The 20,153-nt window shown below is 39.9% G+C and overlaps 1 protein-coding gene across 5 annotated transcripts in view; it reads right to left on the bottom strand.

The window, feature by feature from the left end:
- LOC149797926 (calcium uptake protein 3, mitochondrial-like) overlaps nt 1-20,153 on the bottom strand; it is a 236,337-nt gene that overhangs the window by 75,353 nt on the left and 140,831 nt on the right. For 4 of the 5 annotated variants that reach the window (XM_089962976.1, XM_089962977.1, XM_089962978.1 and 1 more), the window contains one exon: nt 11,525-11,605. The exons of the other annotated variant lie outside the window; for it this stretch is intronic. In XM_089962976.1, the coding sequence (XP_089819102.1) occupies nt 11,525-11,605 (81 nt within the window). The remainder of the gene's footprint in view (nt 1-11,524; nt 11,606-20,153) is intronic. 5 annotated transcript variants of the gene reach the window in all.

Genomic DNA, 20,153 nt, shown 5'->3' with positions numbered 1-20,153 from the left:
TTGATTCATATAACATGGAATCCTCCCACTGGAAATGGGTGACTGTGGGGTAGCTTTGGTTACTTTATCTGACCTTTCATTAGCCTTAAACCCACATGACTAGAAAGCCAAATCGTATGAAAACATCGTGTTTCTATAAGATCTGGGATATCAATAGGTTGTCTAACTTAAGATTTTGCAGGGCTTTCAGTGTACAAAATTTGTGTTTTGAGAAGTTTCAATGTAATTCACAGATCTGAGTATGGCTGTAAATTCTGGGGTAAAAATATACTTTTTATCTGGTAACTGGAACGAGATGGTGCCATGGGGTGTTGCAATGCTCATGGCTTCCTGAGTTGCAATAAGCTCAGCCAATCAAATACAAGATCACTTAATTTTTATCTCAGTTATTATCGAACTTGTGCAAGACCTTCATGATATAAAGATGTGATGTAAGTCTGATAAAACCAATCAGAAATGTATTCCTCCAAATTGGTAACAAGGTCTGCCAAGCAGATGCAAGATCACCTCATTAACATGCAGATCTCAAACATTATACTGACATCTGTAATTAATTTGTAACATACTATTCTCCCTTGATGTTTTGCTAAATTTGTGAAAACTTTATAAAGACATATAACAGAAATTGGTAGTTATTATCAAAAATACTAATAAAATCATAAAGTAAGTCCATTTAAAACTTTTGCAGGGCGTAATAAGTTAAGTTTTATTCATCTAGTTTTCCATCTACTTTTCTTGCTCTCTTTTTTAAACCTCACGTTTTAAGAATTGTTCTTCACAAACATACAATAAATTATAATATTTCAGCATCATAAAGTTTTTGTGAATTTTCTAAAGGCTCCATCTTTACAACAAATTTTTGTTAACTTATAGTGGTGATCTTATCCAAAGTTCATGGACACTGATACTGGTGACACACAATTTACACCACAGATACATTAATAAATTGAAATTTGCATAAATCAAAATTAATTATGCTAACTCAATGAGTTAGCATGCACATGCATGTATATGAGCCGCACATAAGTCACAGTACATGGCACAAGCAATGGCATAAAGAAGAGCACAGTGGCACAAATTGAATGTTATTTCATTAAAAATGGCATTAAAATGAAGGCACGTAAATCAAATTGGTGTATAGCAAGTGTCACCTGTACAGGAATAAATTAAACCAATGTACATATTGTGAATTAACTCATTTTCATGGGTGTCAATTTTTGTGGACTTCATGGTTTGTACAAAACAAATAATTAAATATCTGAGCAAACAATACTCATTGCCTGTGATGTTTTACCCCAACCCCTTGTATTATACATGTATTTATAAGTCTGTAAGTGGAGCCAGGTAAGCTTTGTTTTTCCAAGTGCCTAAGTTGGCTAATCCTCTTACGTAACCCAGTCTTTGTTTGAGCTCTTGAGTGGAAATCTGGCGGGAATCTTTGTACATGGGAACACGTGACGTAGACAACTTCAAAGAGCCGGAAGCCGACAATGGTAGGCTGGACAGTACATGGGGACACACAGACTGACATTTTTATGATTGACAGTTCGATCAAATGACCAGAGTCCGTCGCCATCCAATCGGGATGCGTTGTAGGTGGGACTTGATTCGAGAAGCTGGAATAAGACTTGTACAAGCCTGAAATTCGTCAGTTGGTGTTTAAGAGTCGCAGTGACACACACTCCGTTGGCCATTCGTAAAAATTGGCGGAATTTAGGAAATTCATGAAATAGCTTCGATCAGGTAAGTTTGATGTTACGTTGATTCTGCTTGATACGACTGCTGTTAATTGAAGAGAATTTGTCGTATGTATACATTTTACTTGTATTGAAGTATGAATAGTTAATTATGACCTTAATATTTTGCATTTTTTTTCATGACTTTAGCTAGTACTTTTGTTTACGATTGATTACGATGTTGATTCGTTGCATCATTATTCATAATGTTACTATGTACACCTTATTTTGTGAGGCGAAAATGTTCTCTTCTTTCGCTAGTAATATGTGTGCATATTATTTCGTGGATTATTACGTTTACGCCCTTTTGAAAGGACGATTTGTACTTGTGAAGAATTGTATTGCTCGCTAGCCGCTATAAGAATTAATATTGTAATTCTTTGCGTAGTTATATTTTGGTAGACAAGAAATTTGTTTACGTAATGATAGATTTTGCCATTGAGTAACGGATTGCCGTTTATCACCATTTGAATGTGAATACTGTGGATTTGGTACGCTTGTGTAGGAAATATATATAAATATATAGATAGTCATATTACTAATCGTAGTAATATTTTAGTACAATCATGTTTGAAATATTTTGTATGTATATACTGATAGGGCTCAGTATGTAGATATTTGAATCCTTTGTGTGATTGTGTTATGGCGCCATTTTTGTAAGCGGCGGAAGTGTATGGGAATTTCGATGTGTGCGCATGCGCGACCCAAATGTCCCGCCTTAAACTGATGGTTCAGTTCAGTGACGTAGTGTGAGGGAAGATTTTTATAACCCTATGCTAATGCATTATACCTTTCAACAGGAAGCTTTCGGGGGACGAAAGAATTTCAGAGAATTTCGGGGGACGAGAGAAGTTCAGAGAATTTCGGGTGACGGTGAGAGATACCGAGTGAATTTCGGGTGACCTCAAGGGATACCGTCAAGGGTTCCGGATACTAGAAGAGGAACCGGAAGTCAAGATAACGGCAAGGAACAAGGATAATAGAAGAGGAAGCGGAAGTGGAGATCACGAAAGGAGAGAAAGACAAGGGAACGAAGAGATTTAGATGAGTAGCACTCAAGAAGGGAAAAATCTCCTCACACTGTGAACTCAAATGATGATCAAAGGGATCATTGGGTGAAAGAGAGACATTGATTACTTTAAATTCTTTTAAATTTCATTTATTAAATTGTTATTGTTTAAATTTCATCTTTGTATTTCTTTTAATTTAACTGTAGGCATTGCTGACTGGGGGCTCGTAGCCATAAATATATTTAGTCAATAAATAATATAGTGTCCAGAATTAACCTTCTGAATAAGGACCAGGGGAACTTCTCATAATTCGTTAAAGTCTATAAGAAGAACCCCACCCCTAGACAACCACTACACCCCCACAGTGGGCGCTTCGTCCGGGATATGAATTAGACATATATATTATTTTGGGACTTAAAGTTATTGGTAGAAGTATTAGTGAACAGTGTGAGATATTTTCCATTCTTTGTATTTGAAATTTTGTGATTTTCTCATCTTGTATTTTTATTGTCATATGTGCAGGCTTTGTAGATCTTCCATTCATAGCAGTACGTGTGAAGCAGATATCGAACAAATATCTTACCTGAACGAAACTAGTTGTTGTCGACAGGTAAGTATTTAAACTGGTATTACAAATATCTGTATATTGTTTGAATTTTGAGACAAGGTATCACTTTACATTAGTATAATGGCTACCGAACGACAAATGATAAAGGAATACCGCGCCATGGGGTCGGAAGATCTTGGATACGAGGGAGATCGCCTGGCAACCTTTGTAGAAGAAAGGATCAAGGAATGGAAGGCCGAAAAAGCAGCGGAAAGAGAAGCCCAGAGAGAACTAGCCAAGATAGCAGCGGACCAAGAGTTAGCCAAGATAGCCGCGGACCGAGAAGCCCAGAGAGAACTAGCCAAGATAGCAGCGGACCGAGAAGCCCAGAGAGAACTAGCCAAGATAGCAGCGGACCAAGAGTTAGCCAAGATAGCAGCGGACCGAGACGCCCAGAAAGAGCTGGAGCTAGCCAGACTCGCTCACACTCTGGAGATGGAAAAGGTCAGAGTTGAAGTTAGGACCAACGGACGGGACGACGCCAGTACAAGCTCTGGAACAACCGGCCGACCTTTCATCGACCACCGGATAGTCCAGATCAACATGTCACGCTTCAATGATAGGGAGGAGGCTATTGACGATTTTCTCGTCCAGTTTGAGAAACTCGCACGCGCTCATCAGGTCCCTGAACAGCACTGGGCCATTAATGTCTCAGCCTTTTTGCAAGGTGCAGCTCGGGAAGTCTACCACGGCTTAACTGCAGAAGAGGCTGATGACTACACTGCCCTCAAGAAGGCGCTTCTCTGCCATTATCGGCTGACCGCCGAGACTTACCGGAAACTTTTCCGGGACTCGGTGAAAAAGGTAACAGAGACCCACTCTCAATTCCACAACCGTGTTCGAGGTTTATTTGAGAAGTGGATGAAAATGGCCGAAGTCGAACGCACGTACGAAGGGCTACGCGAGGTAATACTCAAGGAACATGTCCTGGGTACTTACCGTCGCGAGTTGACAGTTTTCTTAGCAGAAAGAGAACACCGGACGCTCGAAGAGATCGCTAACATGGCGGAGCGATACGAGCAGGCGCACTCGAAGAGTGGAGGTTCCGGGGTTGCTGACCGACCCCGACCCTCTGAGTCGCGTCGTATGGGGGAGGTTGAGCCGGCTGTCCGTAACCGTCAGGGCGACGGGAAGGTCGGAGGGGCACCTACAGGTAGGGCTGCCGCCTATCGACCTGGACAGGCCTCACCCACGAAACCAGGACTTGCAAGTCGGCGAGGGCCGCCGACATGTTTTAATTGCAAGCGCCTGGGGCATTTTGCCAGGGACTGTCCCAAGGGCAGGCAGACCCAGGTGAATGTCGTAGCTAAGAAGGAATGTGTGCCGGAAGCGAGTCGCAACCCAGCCAACCTTGCGGCCGCAACTGTCAATGGTGAAGGCGCCACCATCTTGTATGACACTGGGTGCAGCGTCCCCGCGCTTGTCGACAAGAAATATGTCAAGCCGGAGGACTATACAGGGGAGGTAATAGAAGTTCAGTACGCGAACTGCGCGCGTGACTCATTACCAGTAGCTGTCATTGACCTCGATTCACCATACGTGAAGGGGAAAATTGAAGCTGCTTGCTTGGAGGGGCTATCACATGACGTCATATTGGGTTGCCGTTATGTGTTACCCCAGCCGAACCCCGAAACCTGCACACCTATGCCAGTGAGTGCTGTTGAAACCAGGGCCATGAGTCGACAGCCGAAACAAAAGCCAATCCAAGTTACATCGACACCGGTTAGTAATGTTATTCCAGCGGAGTTAAGGAAGCTGCAACAGGAGGACGCAACTCTGGCGCAGTTGCACAAACACGCAGAAGCGGGAACAGAAAGGGAAACTCCGAACGGCGCGGTGAAGTTTGTCTACAAGAAGGGAATCTTGTATCGCCACGCCAGGAAACACAACGAACACTTCAAGCAAGTCGTCGTGCCAAAGGAAAAGCGTTGCGAAGTACTGAAACTTGCACACGAGAGTCTCATGGGTGGACACATGGGAATTGCTAAGACGCGTGACCGTCTTGTAAAAGAGTTTTACTGGCCAGGGGTCCAGGGAGACGTAAAACGGTTCTGTCTCTCCTGTGACAAATGCCAGAGAATGGCACCGAAAACGGATCAGCGACCCATCCCTTTGGGGAGTACGCCCCTTATCGATGAACCATTTAGACGTGTTGCCATGGATTTAATCGGACCGATAAAACCCGCGTCTGCGCACGGAAATCGATATATTTTAACGGTTGTCGATTATGCTACACGCTATCCGGAGGCCGTTGCGTTGCGTAACATTGACACGGAAACCGTCGCGGAAGCTCTGTTTGCGATCTGGTCAAGAGTCGGAGTGCCCGACGAGATCTTGACCGATCAAGGAACACAATTTATGAGTCGTGTGATGGCGGAGGTGAATCGTCTCATGTCGATTAAACACCTCACGACTACACCGTATCACCCCCAATGTAACGGATTGGTCGAACGGTTTAATGGGACCTTGAAAAACACGCTCAAGAAATTGTGCGAAGGCCGCCCCAAGGATTGGGACCGGTATATTCCGGCCATGCTTTTTGCATACCGGGAAGTACCGCAAGCGAGTTTGGGGTTCTCTCCCTTTGAACTCTTGTACGGGAGAACCGTACGCGGCCCAATCGCCGTACTGAGACAGCTGTGGACAGACGACCACGCTGTAGAGGAAGTACGCACTACCTACCAGTACGTCGCGGACTTGCGCAACAAACTGGAAGAGGTTTGTTCTCTCGCGCAAGAAAATCTCAAACGAGCTAGGGCGCAACAGGCGAAAAATTACAATAAGCGCGCAAAACCACGTCAGTTTGAGGTAGGGGACAAAGTGTTGTTGTTGTTGCCCCAGGAACACAACAAGTTGCAAGTTTCCTGGAGGGGTCCATACGTCGTCACCAAGAAGGTCGGAGGTCAAACCTACCGGATACAGCTACCGACGAAAGAGAAATTGTACCATGCCAATTTGCTCAAGAGGTACCGGGAAAGGGAGACCGCCAGCGATTTTGTTGTCGCAGCGATAGTCACCGAGGATATCGAAGGCGATACGGAAGGTGCTAACACTGTCCCGAGCTGTCCATTAACGAGGGCCGAGACTCCGTCGGACGTGGAGTGTGACCCCATGTTAACTGAAGGGCAGCGGAACGAGATAGAGACCTTGCTGGCCGGATATTCCGACGTGCTAACAGAAAAACCCGGGAGGACGACGCTTGTCGAGTTCGGGTTAAAGATGGTGGACGACCGACCAGTTCAGCGTAAACCCTACCCCTTGCCCCACGCGAAACGACAAGTTGTAAGGGAAGAAATCGAGCAGATGATTGCTCTGGGAGTAATCGAACCTGCCGACTCTCCGTACAGCTCACCAGTAGTCTTAGTGCAGAAGAAGGACGGCACCCATCGGTTCTGCGTCGACTACCGGAAGCTGAATCAGGTGACAGAATTTCAAGTTGAAATGCTACCTGACCCCGAACATATCTTCGCTTCGGTCTCGAAAGCGAAATATTTTTCCAAACTGGATTTGTCCAAGGGGTATTGGCAAATTCCGGTAAGGAAAGAAGACCGACCGAAGCTTGCTTTTGCTACTCCCGACGGGACATACCAATGGTTGGTGATGCCGTTCGGGGTACAAAACGCGCCCAGCGTCTTTACCAGAATGATGCGGAAGTTGTTGGAGCCCTTGCGCGATAGGGGTGTCCACAACTTCATGGATGACCTCTTGTTAGCTACAGAGACATGGGGTGAACACCTCGCTCTGTTAGCTGACGTTTTGGAGCGGCTACGTCAGGAGGGCTTGACAGCCCGCCCTTCCAAATGTCACCTTGGTTTCAGGACATTAGACTATTTAGGACATACCCTGAGCCAAGGCACGCTGTCTCCAGAGAAGTCGAAGGTGGAGCAGTTGAGAAACGCCGCACGCCCCACCACGAAAACGGAAGTGAGGTCATTCCTGGGACTGGCCGGATATTACCGGAGGTATGTCGCTAATTTCAGCGCGATTGCGGGCCCGTTGTCTGACCTAACCAAGAAACGGACCCCGAGTAAGTTCGTTTGGACAGATGCGTGTGAGCACGCATTCCAAACGCTAAAGGATAGACTTACATCCGACGCAGTTGTTCGTCTACCGGACTTGGATAAAGAATTCGTTCTGCGCACCGATGCATGCGACACGGGACTGGGAGCAGTACTGCTCCAGGAGCATGACAAGACGCTTTTTCCTGTCGCATACGGCAGCCGGAAGTTGTCTGCTGCCGAGAAGAATTACTCAGTATCGGAGAGGGAATGTCTCGGAATCGTGTTCGGCATATCACGGTTCGAGCGATACCTATATGGACGTAAGTTCATATTGGAGACCGACCACCAACCACTCGCCTATCTGGCGCAGGCAAAGTTGTCCAATGGTCGATTGATGCGATGGTCGCTGTTTTACAGCAGTACCAGATGCAGATCAGATACGTGAAAGGATCTGAAAACGTAGGCGCAGATTTCATGAGTAGAAGCGCCGAAATGATATAGATCATTTGTTATATTTTCGTGTTCATACTCAGTTTAGCATTTAGTTCATTTTGCTGATTTTGTTCTTTATATCGTGTAACACTTTTGCTTTTTTAGTTTGAGTGAATAAAATCCTGATTTTATTCTCAAGCGTGGGGGGATGTGATGTTTTACCCCAACCCCTTGTATTATACATGTATTTATAAGTCTGTAAGTGGAGCCAGGTAAGCTTTGTTTTTCCAAGTGCCTAAGTTGGCTAATCCTCTTACGTAACCCAGTCTTTGTTTGAGCTCTTGAGTGGAAATCTGGCGGGAATCTTTGTACATGGGAACACGTGACGTAGACAACTTCAAAGAGCCGGAAGCCGACAATGGTAGGCTGGACAGTACATGGGGACACACAGACTGACATTTTTATGATTGACAGTTCGATCAAATGACCAGAGTCCGTCGCCATCCAATCGGGATGCGTTGTAGGTGGGACTTGATTCGAGAAGCTGGAATAAGACTTGTACAAGCCTGAAATTCGTCAGTTGGTGTTTAAGAGTCGCAGTGACACACACTCCGTTGGCCATTCGTAAAAATTGGCGGAATTTAGGAAATTCATGAAATAGCTTCGATCAGGTAAGTTTGATGTTACGTTGATTCTGCTTGATACGACTGCTGTTAATTGAAGAGAATTTGTCGTATGTATACATTTTACTTGTATTGAAGTATGAATAGTTAATTATGACCTTAATATTTTGCATTTTTTTTCATGACTTTAGCTAGTACTTTTGTTTACGATTGATTACGATGTTGATTCGTTGCATCATTATTCATAATGTTACTATGTACACCTTATTTTGTGAGGCGAAAATGTTCTCTTCTTTCGCTAGTAATATGTGTGCATATTATTTCGTGGATTATTACGTTTACGCCCTTTTGAAAGGACGATTTGTATTTGTGAAGAATTGTATTGCTCGCTAGCCGCTATAAGAATTAATATTGTAATTCTTTGCGTAGTTATATTTTGGTAGACAAGAAATTTGTTTACGTAATGATAGATTTTGCCATTGAGTAACGGATTGCCGTTTATCACCATTTGAATGTGAATACTGTGGATTTGGTACGCTTGTGTAGGAAATATATATAAATATATAGATAGTCATATTACTAATCGTAGTAATATTTTAGTACAATCATGTTTGAAATATTTTGTATGTATATACTGATAGGGCTCAGTATGTAGATATTTGAATCCTTTGTGTGATTGTGTTATGGCGCCATTTTTGTAAGCGGCGGAAGTGTATGGGAATTTCGATGTGTGCGCATGCGCGACCCAAATGTCCCGCCTTAAACTGATGGTTCAGTTCAGTGACGTAGTGTGAGGGAAGATTTTTATAACCCTATGCTAATGCATTATACCTTTCAACAGGAAGCTTTCGGGGGACGAAAGAATTTCAGAGAATTTCGGGGGACGAGAGAAGTTCAGAGAATTTCGGGTGACGGTGAGAGATACCGAGTGAATTTCGGGTGACCTCAAGGGATACCGTCAAGGGTTCCGGATACTAGAAGAGGAACCGGAAGTCAAGATAACGGCAAGGAACAAGGATAATAGAAGAGGAAGCGGAAGTGGAGATCACGAAAGGAGAGAAAGACAAGGGAACGAAGAGATTTAGATGAGTAGCACTCAAGAAGGGAAAAATCTCCTCACACTGTGAACTCAAATGATGATCAAAGGGATCATTGGGTGAAAGAGAGACATTGATTACTTTAAATTCTTTTAAATTTCATTTATTAAATTGTTATTGTTTAAATTTCATCTTTGTATTTCTTTTAATTTAACTGTAGGCATTGCTGACTGGGGGCTCGTAGCCATAAATATATTTAGTCAATAAATAATATAGTGTCCAGAATTAACCTTCTGAATAAGGACCAGGGGAACTTCTCATAATTCGTTAAAGTCTATAAGAAGAACCCCACCCCTAGACAACCACTACACCCCCACATTGCCCGATCATTAACAAAAATGTCATGTGTTGCAAAACAATGCAAGTTGATAGCCATGAAAATAAATTCACAGGACCCGAAACAATATTTAATGTATACCATTTCTAAACAGAATCTGAATTTTTTTTTAAAATTATTGCTTCCAGTTTATGAACTACCATCATATCCATTTCTTAATGGTACCGTAAGGACATCTGGAGCAAGGGTAAATATTATGATTGTTCCAGGTATGTACTAGCAGCATATCTATTTTTGGATAGTCTGATAAGGCCAACATGGGTAAGTGTAAATGTTACAAGCTGTTCCAAATATGAACTACCATCAGATCCATTTATTGATGGTTTGGTAAGGACAACAGAGTTGCTTCAAATATGAACTACCAACAGATCCATTTATTGATGGATTGGTTAAGGACAACAGAGTTGCTCCACATATGAACTACCAGCAGATCCATTTATTGATGGTTTGGTTAAGGACACCTGGAGCTGGTGTGAAATGACAAGTGTCATTCCAAGTATGAACTACCAGCAGATCTATTTATTGATGGCTTGGTAAGGACAACTGAGTTTTTCCAAGTATGAACTACCAGCAGATCCATTTATTTTGATGGTTTGGTAAGGACACCTGGAGCTGGTGTGAATGACAAGTGTCATTAAAAGTATGAACTATCAGCAGATCCATTTTTTGACAGTCTGGTTAGGCCACCATGGGCAAGTGTAAATGTTACAAGTTGTTCCACATATGAACTATCAGTATATTCATTTATTGATGATTTGGTTAAGGACAACTGAGTTTTTCTAAGTATGAACTACCAGCAGATCCATTTACTGATGGTTTGGTAAGGACACCTGGAGCAGGTCTGAATGACAAGTGTCATGCTATATATGAACTATCTGTCAATCCATTTTTTGATGGACTGATAAAACACAACAGAAGCATAGCTGAATGTCACATGTCAAGTCATTGTAAGTATGAACTTCCAGAAAATCCATTTCTTCATGGTCTGGTAAAGACACTGGAGCAGTTTTGTATATAAACCTAACACTGCTATGCAATTCTTAGATCGTTATTATTCCAAATCTACCCCATTTTCTTTTTGCTCTGTTAGGATTCTCTGGATTGCACCATATCCAAGATCCAAATTGTTACAATTTTACACATTTAGTAACATAAGGGTCTTCATCTGATCAAATTCCACCATTTTCTACCACAATGAAGACACTAAAACAGTGTGTTGTCATGTCATGCAATACTGTAATTTCACAGGGATTTTTCTTGTTTAAATCATATTAACAAATTAAAAACTTTAAAAATGGAAAATTTTATTTTAAGCTGCTCTTGGTTTGCTTTAAGAAACCGTTATGACTCTAAAACCTAACATATCACTATCAACAAATTTTATACATTTTACACTGTCCACAAAATGTTTGCATCAACCAATGTATACTTTGTTGTAATAAAATGGGTTTACTATATTGTGCTATAAGCTACTGTAAAAACAATAACTATCCAAACTAAATTTATGAACATTATTGGCTTATGAACATTTTTTGATTATAATATTTGTTAATTTTGGGGGTTTTCCTTTATTAATGAATATATTTATTAATGACTATAAACTGCATCTATGTAAGTAATATGATAGCAAAGATGGTCAAATGACTATAGAGGTCATGCGGATCCTATGCACTGAACCTACGTCAAGTAAAGCTGTCAGTTTTGAGCTTTCTCTTGGCACAAACTTGCGCTCATGAGGGGGAAGTGTGAAGAAGGATTCCAACTGAAATAAACAAATAAATTAAAAATAAACATATTCAACTGTATCTGAAATAAATCCTTACCATTTTGTTTTTTGTTTATCACTGCCAAACACAACAGGTTGATAGTGAATGCCTGGCCATATGATTATGATTTCTAAGAACAAAGAGCAGAAAAGTTGGCAAAAATGGAAATAAAATGGTAAAGAATAGATATTTTTGTTACATGCATATCAGATATAGTGCAATTCCCTCATAAAGTTGGCAAATGGTTAGACAATCCTATTGCATTACTGATTAAAGTGCTTGCAAGAATTACCTCCCCTACATCACTAGAATGGTTGTTCAAAATTAATTGCATTTTAGGAAGAGAAAAAAGATTTGCGTAGAAAAATCTAGGACCATCAATTGCAACTAGGCTAAAATAGTCATTAAAAGAGCAAAGATCTACATCTAAATCCAGAAAGAAAAGTCTCAAATACATCATGATCTTTAAATTTTAAAACAAAAATGCACAAAAATTGCTGAGCTTTTTTATTGGAACAAGAAAAAAGTTTAGCTACATAATGAAATAAACAGCATTTTAAAAAATGCCTATGTAAGTTTTGTTAAATCTAAAAACTTGCAGAAACAGAAAATGGATGTTTTTTTGCAGGTTATCTGTGAATAATAACAACACACAAGGTCTAAAACTGAACATAAACAAGGATAAAAGAATGGTAATGAAACAAACATGCAAAATAGAAAATGATCTCTACACTGGAAGTCAAAGTATATATCATTGGTTAGCTGACCATTTCACACTTCATTACATGCATATTTATGTACAAAAATTCAATCTTGAACAATCTGTTACATTAATTCAACTACTTACTTGACATAAATGGGACTGACTCTTATTTAATTAGCTTTTGTATCATGGACACCCACCATATGGTCCCTTGGTATAACACAATTCCTGATACAACACAGAATGGCCATCAATTCTATTTTTCCATGTAACATACCTCATTTTAACACTGTTAAGGCTCCCTTGAATATCGTTATGATTGGGAACCAATGAACCCATATCAGCTTTAAGCATAAAGATCAAAGAATTAATCACTGATGATTTAATTAATGTGTGTGTGTGTGTGTGTGTGTGTGTGTGTGTGTGTGTGATTAGGATTTTTCACATAGCTTTAACAATGTTTGAGTCATATCACTATGATGTCTAGCACTGGGGCATCATACCGCAGACATGTAGCATGATGTCCAACCCAGTCACATTATCCTGACACCAGGCCAACCAGTCCAAACACTAACCTCCTAATGCTGAGCGCCTAGTGAGACATCTGTTAGTACCATTTTTGTAAGTCTTTGGTATGACTTAGCCAGGGTTCAAACCCACGACCTCCCACTTCTGAGGTGGATGCTCTTACCACTCACATTATTCCTAAAATATATTATATATAACCACTTATAAGTCAAGTTCAACTGTACACACCACAGAGCCTCAGCTTCCATCACATAAGATTACTCCTAACTGCAGACCTGCATCTATGCTGTTTATTCTACTGACATATCCTAACAAACTGCGCAGACTTATATCTTCCAAATGTATTTTTCGTATATAACATCTGAGATTACCATAAATTCTTAGAAAAGTACAATGTAGCACCATCTTATCCAGAAATTTGTTTTAGCAATAAATAAAAAATAGATGCATGCATTCCCTGACAGAACTAAGCTATTAACTAATGATTTGGTTTCAGCAAGTTTTGTGGAGGAAGATTTTGTGATATGTTCCTAAATTGTTTGTTGTGTTTGTTTCTGTGTTTGATATTACATCACATCAACAATAAGAAAATGTTTGTCGTCAAACATGTAATGTGTATAGTTCTATTCAACTTTGGTGAATTGCACTATAGTACTATACCTAATTAAGGCATTAATTATTCAATTAAAGCATTAATTATTCAAAAATATAATATCAGCAAAAGGTTAGAATATGTACATTTATTTGCCTGAAAAAGCTGAGATATAGCACAGCTATCACACATAAATAAACAAATCTACACATAGGAAGGCAATAGAAAATACAAGTAAGTTACAATTCTGTTAACAGAAAAAAGTAGTAATGTGTTAGATGGATAATTAGCACTGAGATAATAAATGTTCTATTTAAAGCTGAGATAATATAGTTAGTTACATGTACAATATAGTTTAGACTTATAACAAATCAGACAGTGCACTGCTATCATCTCTTTTCTTTTGAATTTAACAATAACCCACAACACTACACACACACACACACACACAAACAAGCATAAACCCTGATCAATCACAACATGCACCAGAATATCTGGATCTATGTTGTCTGTTCAACTGATTACTCCCAACAAACTAGACAGACCCAGATCTGCATGGTGTAAAATTCCAGCATATCAGAGCCTATAATATCTGTTCTACTGATAACTCCAAAGAAAATGGAATGAGACAGATCTGCTGGTGCATTATGCAATGGCAGATCTGGGTGTGTGCTGTCTGCAGTTGGTCTCACTTATGCGCTACTATATCAAGCAAGTGCATGGTATGATGGTAGGGCACAAAGAAAGCCCATCCTTACTGTAGGTGTTTATTGGATTGAGCTTGCCTGTATCCTATATCCATAATTAATTTATGATTTTATGCTAAAAGCCTCTGGCCTGACCAACTATCATGTATATAATTGTTGTTGTTGTTGTTGTTGTTCTAGGGTTTAACGCCATTTTTCAGCACAAGATAGGCCATATATGGCGGCCAGTATAACTGGTGGAGGAAGAACCCTGGAAAACCCAGGAAAGAACCACCGACCCACGAGAAGCTACTGGCAGGCTTTCCCACGTACCCACGCTAGCCGAGCCTTGGACTCGAACATACGCAGACAGAGGTGAGATGGCAGCGATCCGGAACGGTGAGCGCTTTAGACCACTCGGCCACTCGGGGCCCCCAGTATATAATAGTAGTAATACTAATATTTATGGTACTTGTAACAGCAATAGTTTGTGTCAAATAGTAGAGCACCACCATTTAAGTCAAATAAATCCCACTGACCATATACAATATGCTGTGGATAGCTCTGTGTGTGCAAGCATGTGTGTGTGTGTTGTTTGCTTGGGAGTGGGGGGCATAAGATAAGCCATACCTGGTAAAAACCACTGACCAAACAGAAGCTAGAGAGAGAGAGAGAGACTCACGCATATAAACACTGATTAATGGTCTCAATAATCATGCAACAGTACAATGGTATCACACTCATTTTGCTGTGGTACTGACATACATGGGTAAAGTTCTTGCCATTCCTGGATTGGTGGTTTCTTCCAGTTCTCAGGTTTCCTCTACCTCAAACACCATACAACAAGGAGTTAACACATTAACCCCTGGTGACAAGTTTAAGTGGCAGGAGGTAGTAACCTACTGCCGAGTTCTATAGCGTCAAGGTCATGTATGACACACTAAAGTGGGTGGTATTATAGAAAGGTAGACAGATGTAGCTCTACAGTGATACCAAAAATTTTGGAATTTCTAGTTGCACCACAAAATACAGAGAAAAAAACTCGATTTTTTCTACCCAAAATTTGCCCATGGTCAGAATCTGATTTTGTGTCCAGATTTTAGACTTTTTGGTCTTAGATCTAAGGCAGACTGGTATGAACTGCAAACAGACAGATGAACCTTTGTAGGACAAGATGGGCATTTGGTATAAAGAGTGGTCTCAATACGAAAATAATGGGTCCATTAAGCAAAAAACCAAAAAACAACTAGGAGTATGTTATTAGAAGATCACCTGGAATTTGGTGTTTTAGGATTTATTCAGCTTTCAAAATGTGTTTCCTACTCGAATTTCAGGTGAAAATGACAAAAACCTCCAGGGGTTAATGTGTTAAAGTAAGGCTATACTGGGCCAAAATACTTGTAGTCACCATCAGCCATAAAATTTGCTTCAGGAACACAACACCTTGAATCATCTTTTGTGCCATATTAGTAACTTTTCATACATTTAAATTATCTATCAAATTAGGATTTGATCTCAAGCCATACAAAATATGAAAACAGAAGCTGTGAGTGAAATGCAAAACTTTTTCCAACCCAAAATAAAATACTTTGCAACTGAAGGTCTGACACTACAAATCATGAAACAATAAATTCATTAGAAATTTCACCTAAAAACATCAATGAGAAAATTTGCCTTTGACAAGTATTAGTCACTTAGTTTGGGGTGAAAGTTAATGGTATGCAATTAAAAGTTATGCTGCAACTTTCAGATTAAGATATAGTCAAACCTGTCACTCATAAGAAAAGGCAAAACTGGCAACTGCACACAGGTGACCTCTGTAAATAGGTTCACGTTTTCAAATTGGTTTCTGAATTAACACCATGGACCAAAGATGATGATGATGATGATTATTATTATTATTATTATTATTATTATTATCATGTGCGACTGCTCTGGTGGCCAGTGATTTAAGCGTCTGCCTCGGCCGAGTCATACCAAAGACTTACAAAAATGGTACTAACAGCTGCCTCGCTTGACGATCAGCATTAAGAGGTTAGTGTTAGGACTGGTCGGCCTGGTGTCAGGATAATGTGACTGGGTGGGACATCATGCTACATGTCTGCAGCATGATGCCCCAGTGCAACACATCACTATAAACTGTCATACTGCAGACATTGTAGGGATATGACTGAAAAATTGTTAAAGCTACATTAAAAATCCAAATCACACACACACACACATTATTATGTGCACTATAGAGCAAAGTCACAAGAATGGGTATTTGTTATTCTCTCCCAACTTTATGTTCCACACAAGATTACTGTCTCCTGATCACTTTATTCTATCCAAAAATTGAATCAACACAGACTTAAAATCTATACTGATCTAAGCTTTTGATACAACATTTGGATTAATCAGTTGTTCAGCTTGCTGAGATCAAAATACAGCTGGCTTATGTGAGAAACCTGTGATGAAAAAAAAAAGAAGGAAGCCATATATGTCTTTGTGAGCCATGAATCAAAACTTCTCCTGCCTTTACAGACCCATTCTAAATACAGAATGACCCATCACACTAATGATTGTTGTTGTTGTTATAGGGTTTAACGCCATTTTTCAGCACAAGATAGGCTATCCATGGCGACCAGTATTAATGGAGGAGGAAGAACCTGGGAAAACCCAGGAAAGAACCACTGACCCAAAGGATAGTTGATGTTATTATAGGGTTTAATGCCAGTTTTCAGCAGAAGATAGGCTATGCAATGTGGATAATATCAATGGTGGAGGAAGAATCCAGGAAATCAGGAAAGAACCACTGACCCACGAGAAGCTACTGACAAGCTTTTTCATGTACCCACACTGGCCAAGCCCAAGACTCGATATGTTACTCACACAGACAGAGGTGAGATGGCAGTGATCCATAATGGGGACCACATTTAGATGACTTGGCCACTTGAGGTCCTTCCGGACACTATCAAAAAAGAATGTAATTTGTATCTCTTCTACAAGAAATCATTTTTTCTTCAGAGATAACTTTAATTCACAGGCAAATAGATGAAGATACCATACTACACCCATCATACTGGCACAGTAGTGACTTAAATTTCTGCACTGACAACACAAATACTTTTCCCCAACATCCAGCAAGTGAACTGCTTCAACCCTCTACCCTGATCTTAAAAACTGCCTCACTTTCGAATCTGACATTACTATTTTCTTTCACTATTGTGCTATACTATCAGTGTAAGTGGAGTTTATAAATAAAGCAAGATAAAAAACATTTACAAATCAATTCAGATATTCCTTTATCAGAACAATGTCTCCCTCATGAAGCAAAAGACAGTGGTCACTACTGCAGATATGTGCCAGTCACTGCTTAAGACTGGGAGAAACTATTGTTTGATTAGGAAACACCTTGCCACTGACCACAGAAGGCAGGTGACCTTTGTTTACAATACTTAAGGCAGGGAGAAACTACTGTTTGATTAGGAAACACCTTGCCATTGACCACTGAAGGCAGGTGACCTTTGTTTACAATACTTAAGGCAGGGAAAAACTACTGTTTGATTAGGAAACACCTTGCCATTGACTGCCAAAGGCAGGTGACCTTTACTTGCAAGACATTTAAATAGGAAATTTGCCCAATGGGGTGGGTTGAGGTTGCAGTAAAACGGCCGTTCTTAAGAGGTGACCGCTCAGTAAAGATGACTGTTGAGACTTTTCATATTTAGAATGTATAATGAGCATTATGTGAAACTGTGTATATACTCACTTATAAGTCAGATCCAACTGCAAACTGGACAACTCCATAACTGTCATCACATAATGCAGTTTGTTAGACTAATCTGTAGAACTAGCAATACAAAGAATTATCTGCCTGGGCATTATGCAATGGCAGATCAGTGTTTACATTGTTTACAGTTTGTTAGACTAATCAGTAGAACTAGCAATACAGAGAATGATCTGCCAGGGCATTATGCAATGGCAGATCAGTGTTTACATTGTTTACAGCTGCACCCAATTTATGAATGAGTATATATGATACTACTTACCTTATGGAGCTAGTAAACAACCAGCTGTTTATGAACTTACTTTGCCAATACAAAATGTAAGCTATAACTCACCTGTCTTAATTTCCCATCACTTAACCTATTAAGACAGGAGAGTGAATTATGCAAAATTTGAGTCCAGAGTTACCCCTGCACAACAAGCACACATGAGCATAAGAAGGGTGTGCAATTTTAAAAAGCCATTATCAGTGCATGTTTTATTTATGTCGAGATGGTTAACTGGATAAAATACATTAGTTCCAACTAACTGATGGACTGCCTGAGCAGGGATAGCTATAACAAGTCATAGCACAGTGATCACACTGGTGGCCTAATTGATTTGAGCATCCACCAAGGTTGCTGAAGGTCATGGGTTTGAACCCCAGCTGAATCCCACCAAAGACATATAAAAACAGCACTAACAGCTGCTTCACTACTTGCTCAACATTAAAAGATTAGTGTAAGGCTGGTTAGCCTGCTGTCTGAGTGGAACATGATTTTACATGTCTGTGGCATGATGCCCCAGTGACAAACATTATAAACTGCCACAATGCAGCCATCGTAGCAAAATGACTGAAATTGTTTGAAAGCTATGTTAAAAATCAAAATTACATGCATCACAACAGTTATAAAGGTGAAATTCAAATCATTAATATGGTAAAACTTCAATGAAAGTACAATGCATTCTTTCAATTTAGTATACATTGAACATTTTGTGAACACTGGATGAAAAATGTTTAAGTTATAACTTCATGCATGTCATAAAATGGTAGTCATGAAGGTGTTAGAGATGCCCCTGCAAGCAAGGTGACAGGAGTTCAGCTTGGCAATAATCATGCAACACACACAGCCAGTGAGGGTAGTGTTGTGCTAGCCCTGTGTTGTGCTAACTTGCTAGCCCTTGTGTTGTGCAAACTATTAACATTTAAGTGAAAGGTGAGTGGAGTCAGCAATCCACCAATAAATCAAGATTCACATACAGAGATATTGCTGAGCCACAAACATCAGTTCAAAATTATGATCCGAGTTTTCAAATAACCCTGTTTTAAGACATATCTACTGCATAGTTAACACCCAAGGTATACGTTGAATGAATGACCAGATTTAATGCTTACTGCATGCACAGGCAGATTCAGGGTCTATACAGTTCAATGCATGCTTTAAACAGCAACCTTAAGAAACAATGAAGGCTCTTAATCTGTGGATACATTAAATAAAAGCCAGTTAAGGTCCACAATGATTGGATTTGGGCACCTGCAATTTATAGGAAATACAGATAAACCTTCACTGAAAGTCCCCAATTCTGTGTGAAGTTTATATGTCACATGAATTCTTGCTGTGTTATAAGAAAACTCATGCTTCCCAAATAAAAACAAGCTGCATGTAGTTACTCCCTGACCGCCAGTCTGTCACCAATAATAGTTTTTTATGTACAGTACTTACATACCATACAAGTGTCAAGCACTCCTCTTACTTAACACTATTTACCCTCACTCCTACACTTTTACCATCATATTGCATGGCATCAATTACCACTTGATACCTCAGTGGTTAACACTCACCATGCCATAAACCTGATTTTACATGTTTGAGTAGTAGGTATGTATTATAAGGGACACAAAAACATTCATTACGCTGAATATCAATTTCTAAGATGGGGGGTGGGGAACAGAGACAAGTGTAATATTCTTGCAAGTTTAAAATATGGAATAGCATAATGGAGGAACGATTGACAAATTGACAAACATGTGACAGGTAAATTTTGTAAAGCTGCAAGGGTCCAATATCACAAGATGTGAAATATGATTACTTATGGATTTTACTGCATGCAACATTTTAAGTACCATTAAGTTAAATATAATAATGTACACAATATTATAAAAGTTCTTTGCTTGCAAGCAACTAAAACCTGACAACTGCCAGGACTGGATTATAAAAGAAATTATATACTATGAATCTATATATTTCAAGATACTCTTAATTCATTTTTTTATGGATATTTGATTT

The sequence above is a fragment of the Sinohyriopsis cumingii genome, chromosome 6, assembly GCF_028554795.1.
Source record: "Sinohyriopsis cumingii isolate HCF-2022 chromosome 6, ASM2855479v2, whole genome shotgun sequence".
Taxonomy (NCBI): domain Eukaryota; kingdom Metazoa; phylum Mollusca; class Bivalvia; order Unionida; family Unionidae; genus Sinohyriopsis; species Sinohyriopsis cumingii.
The sequence above is the reverse complement of the archived record's forward strand: the minus strand, read 5'-3'. Positions and strand labels throughout refer to the sequence as shown.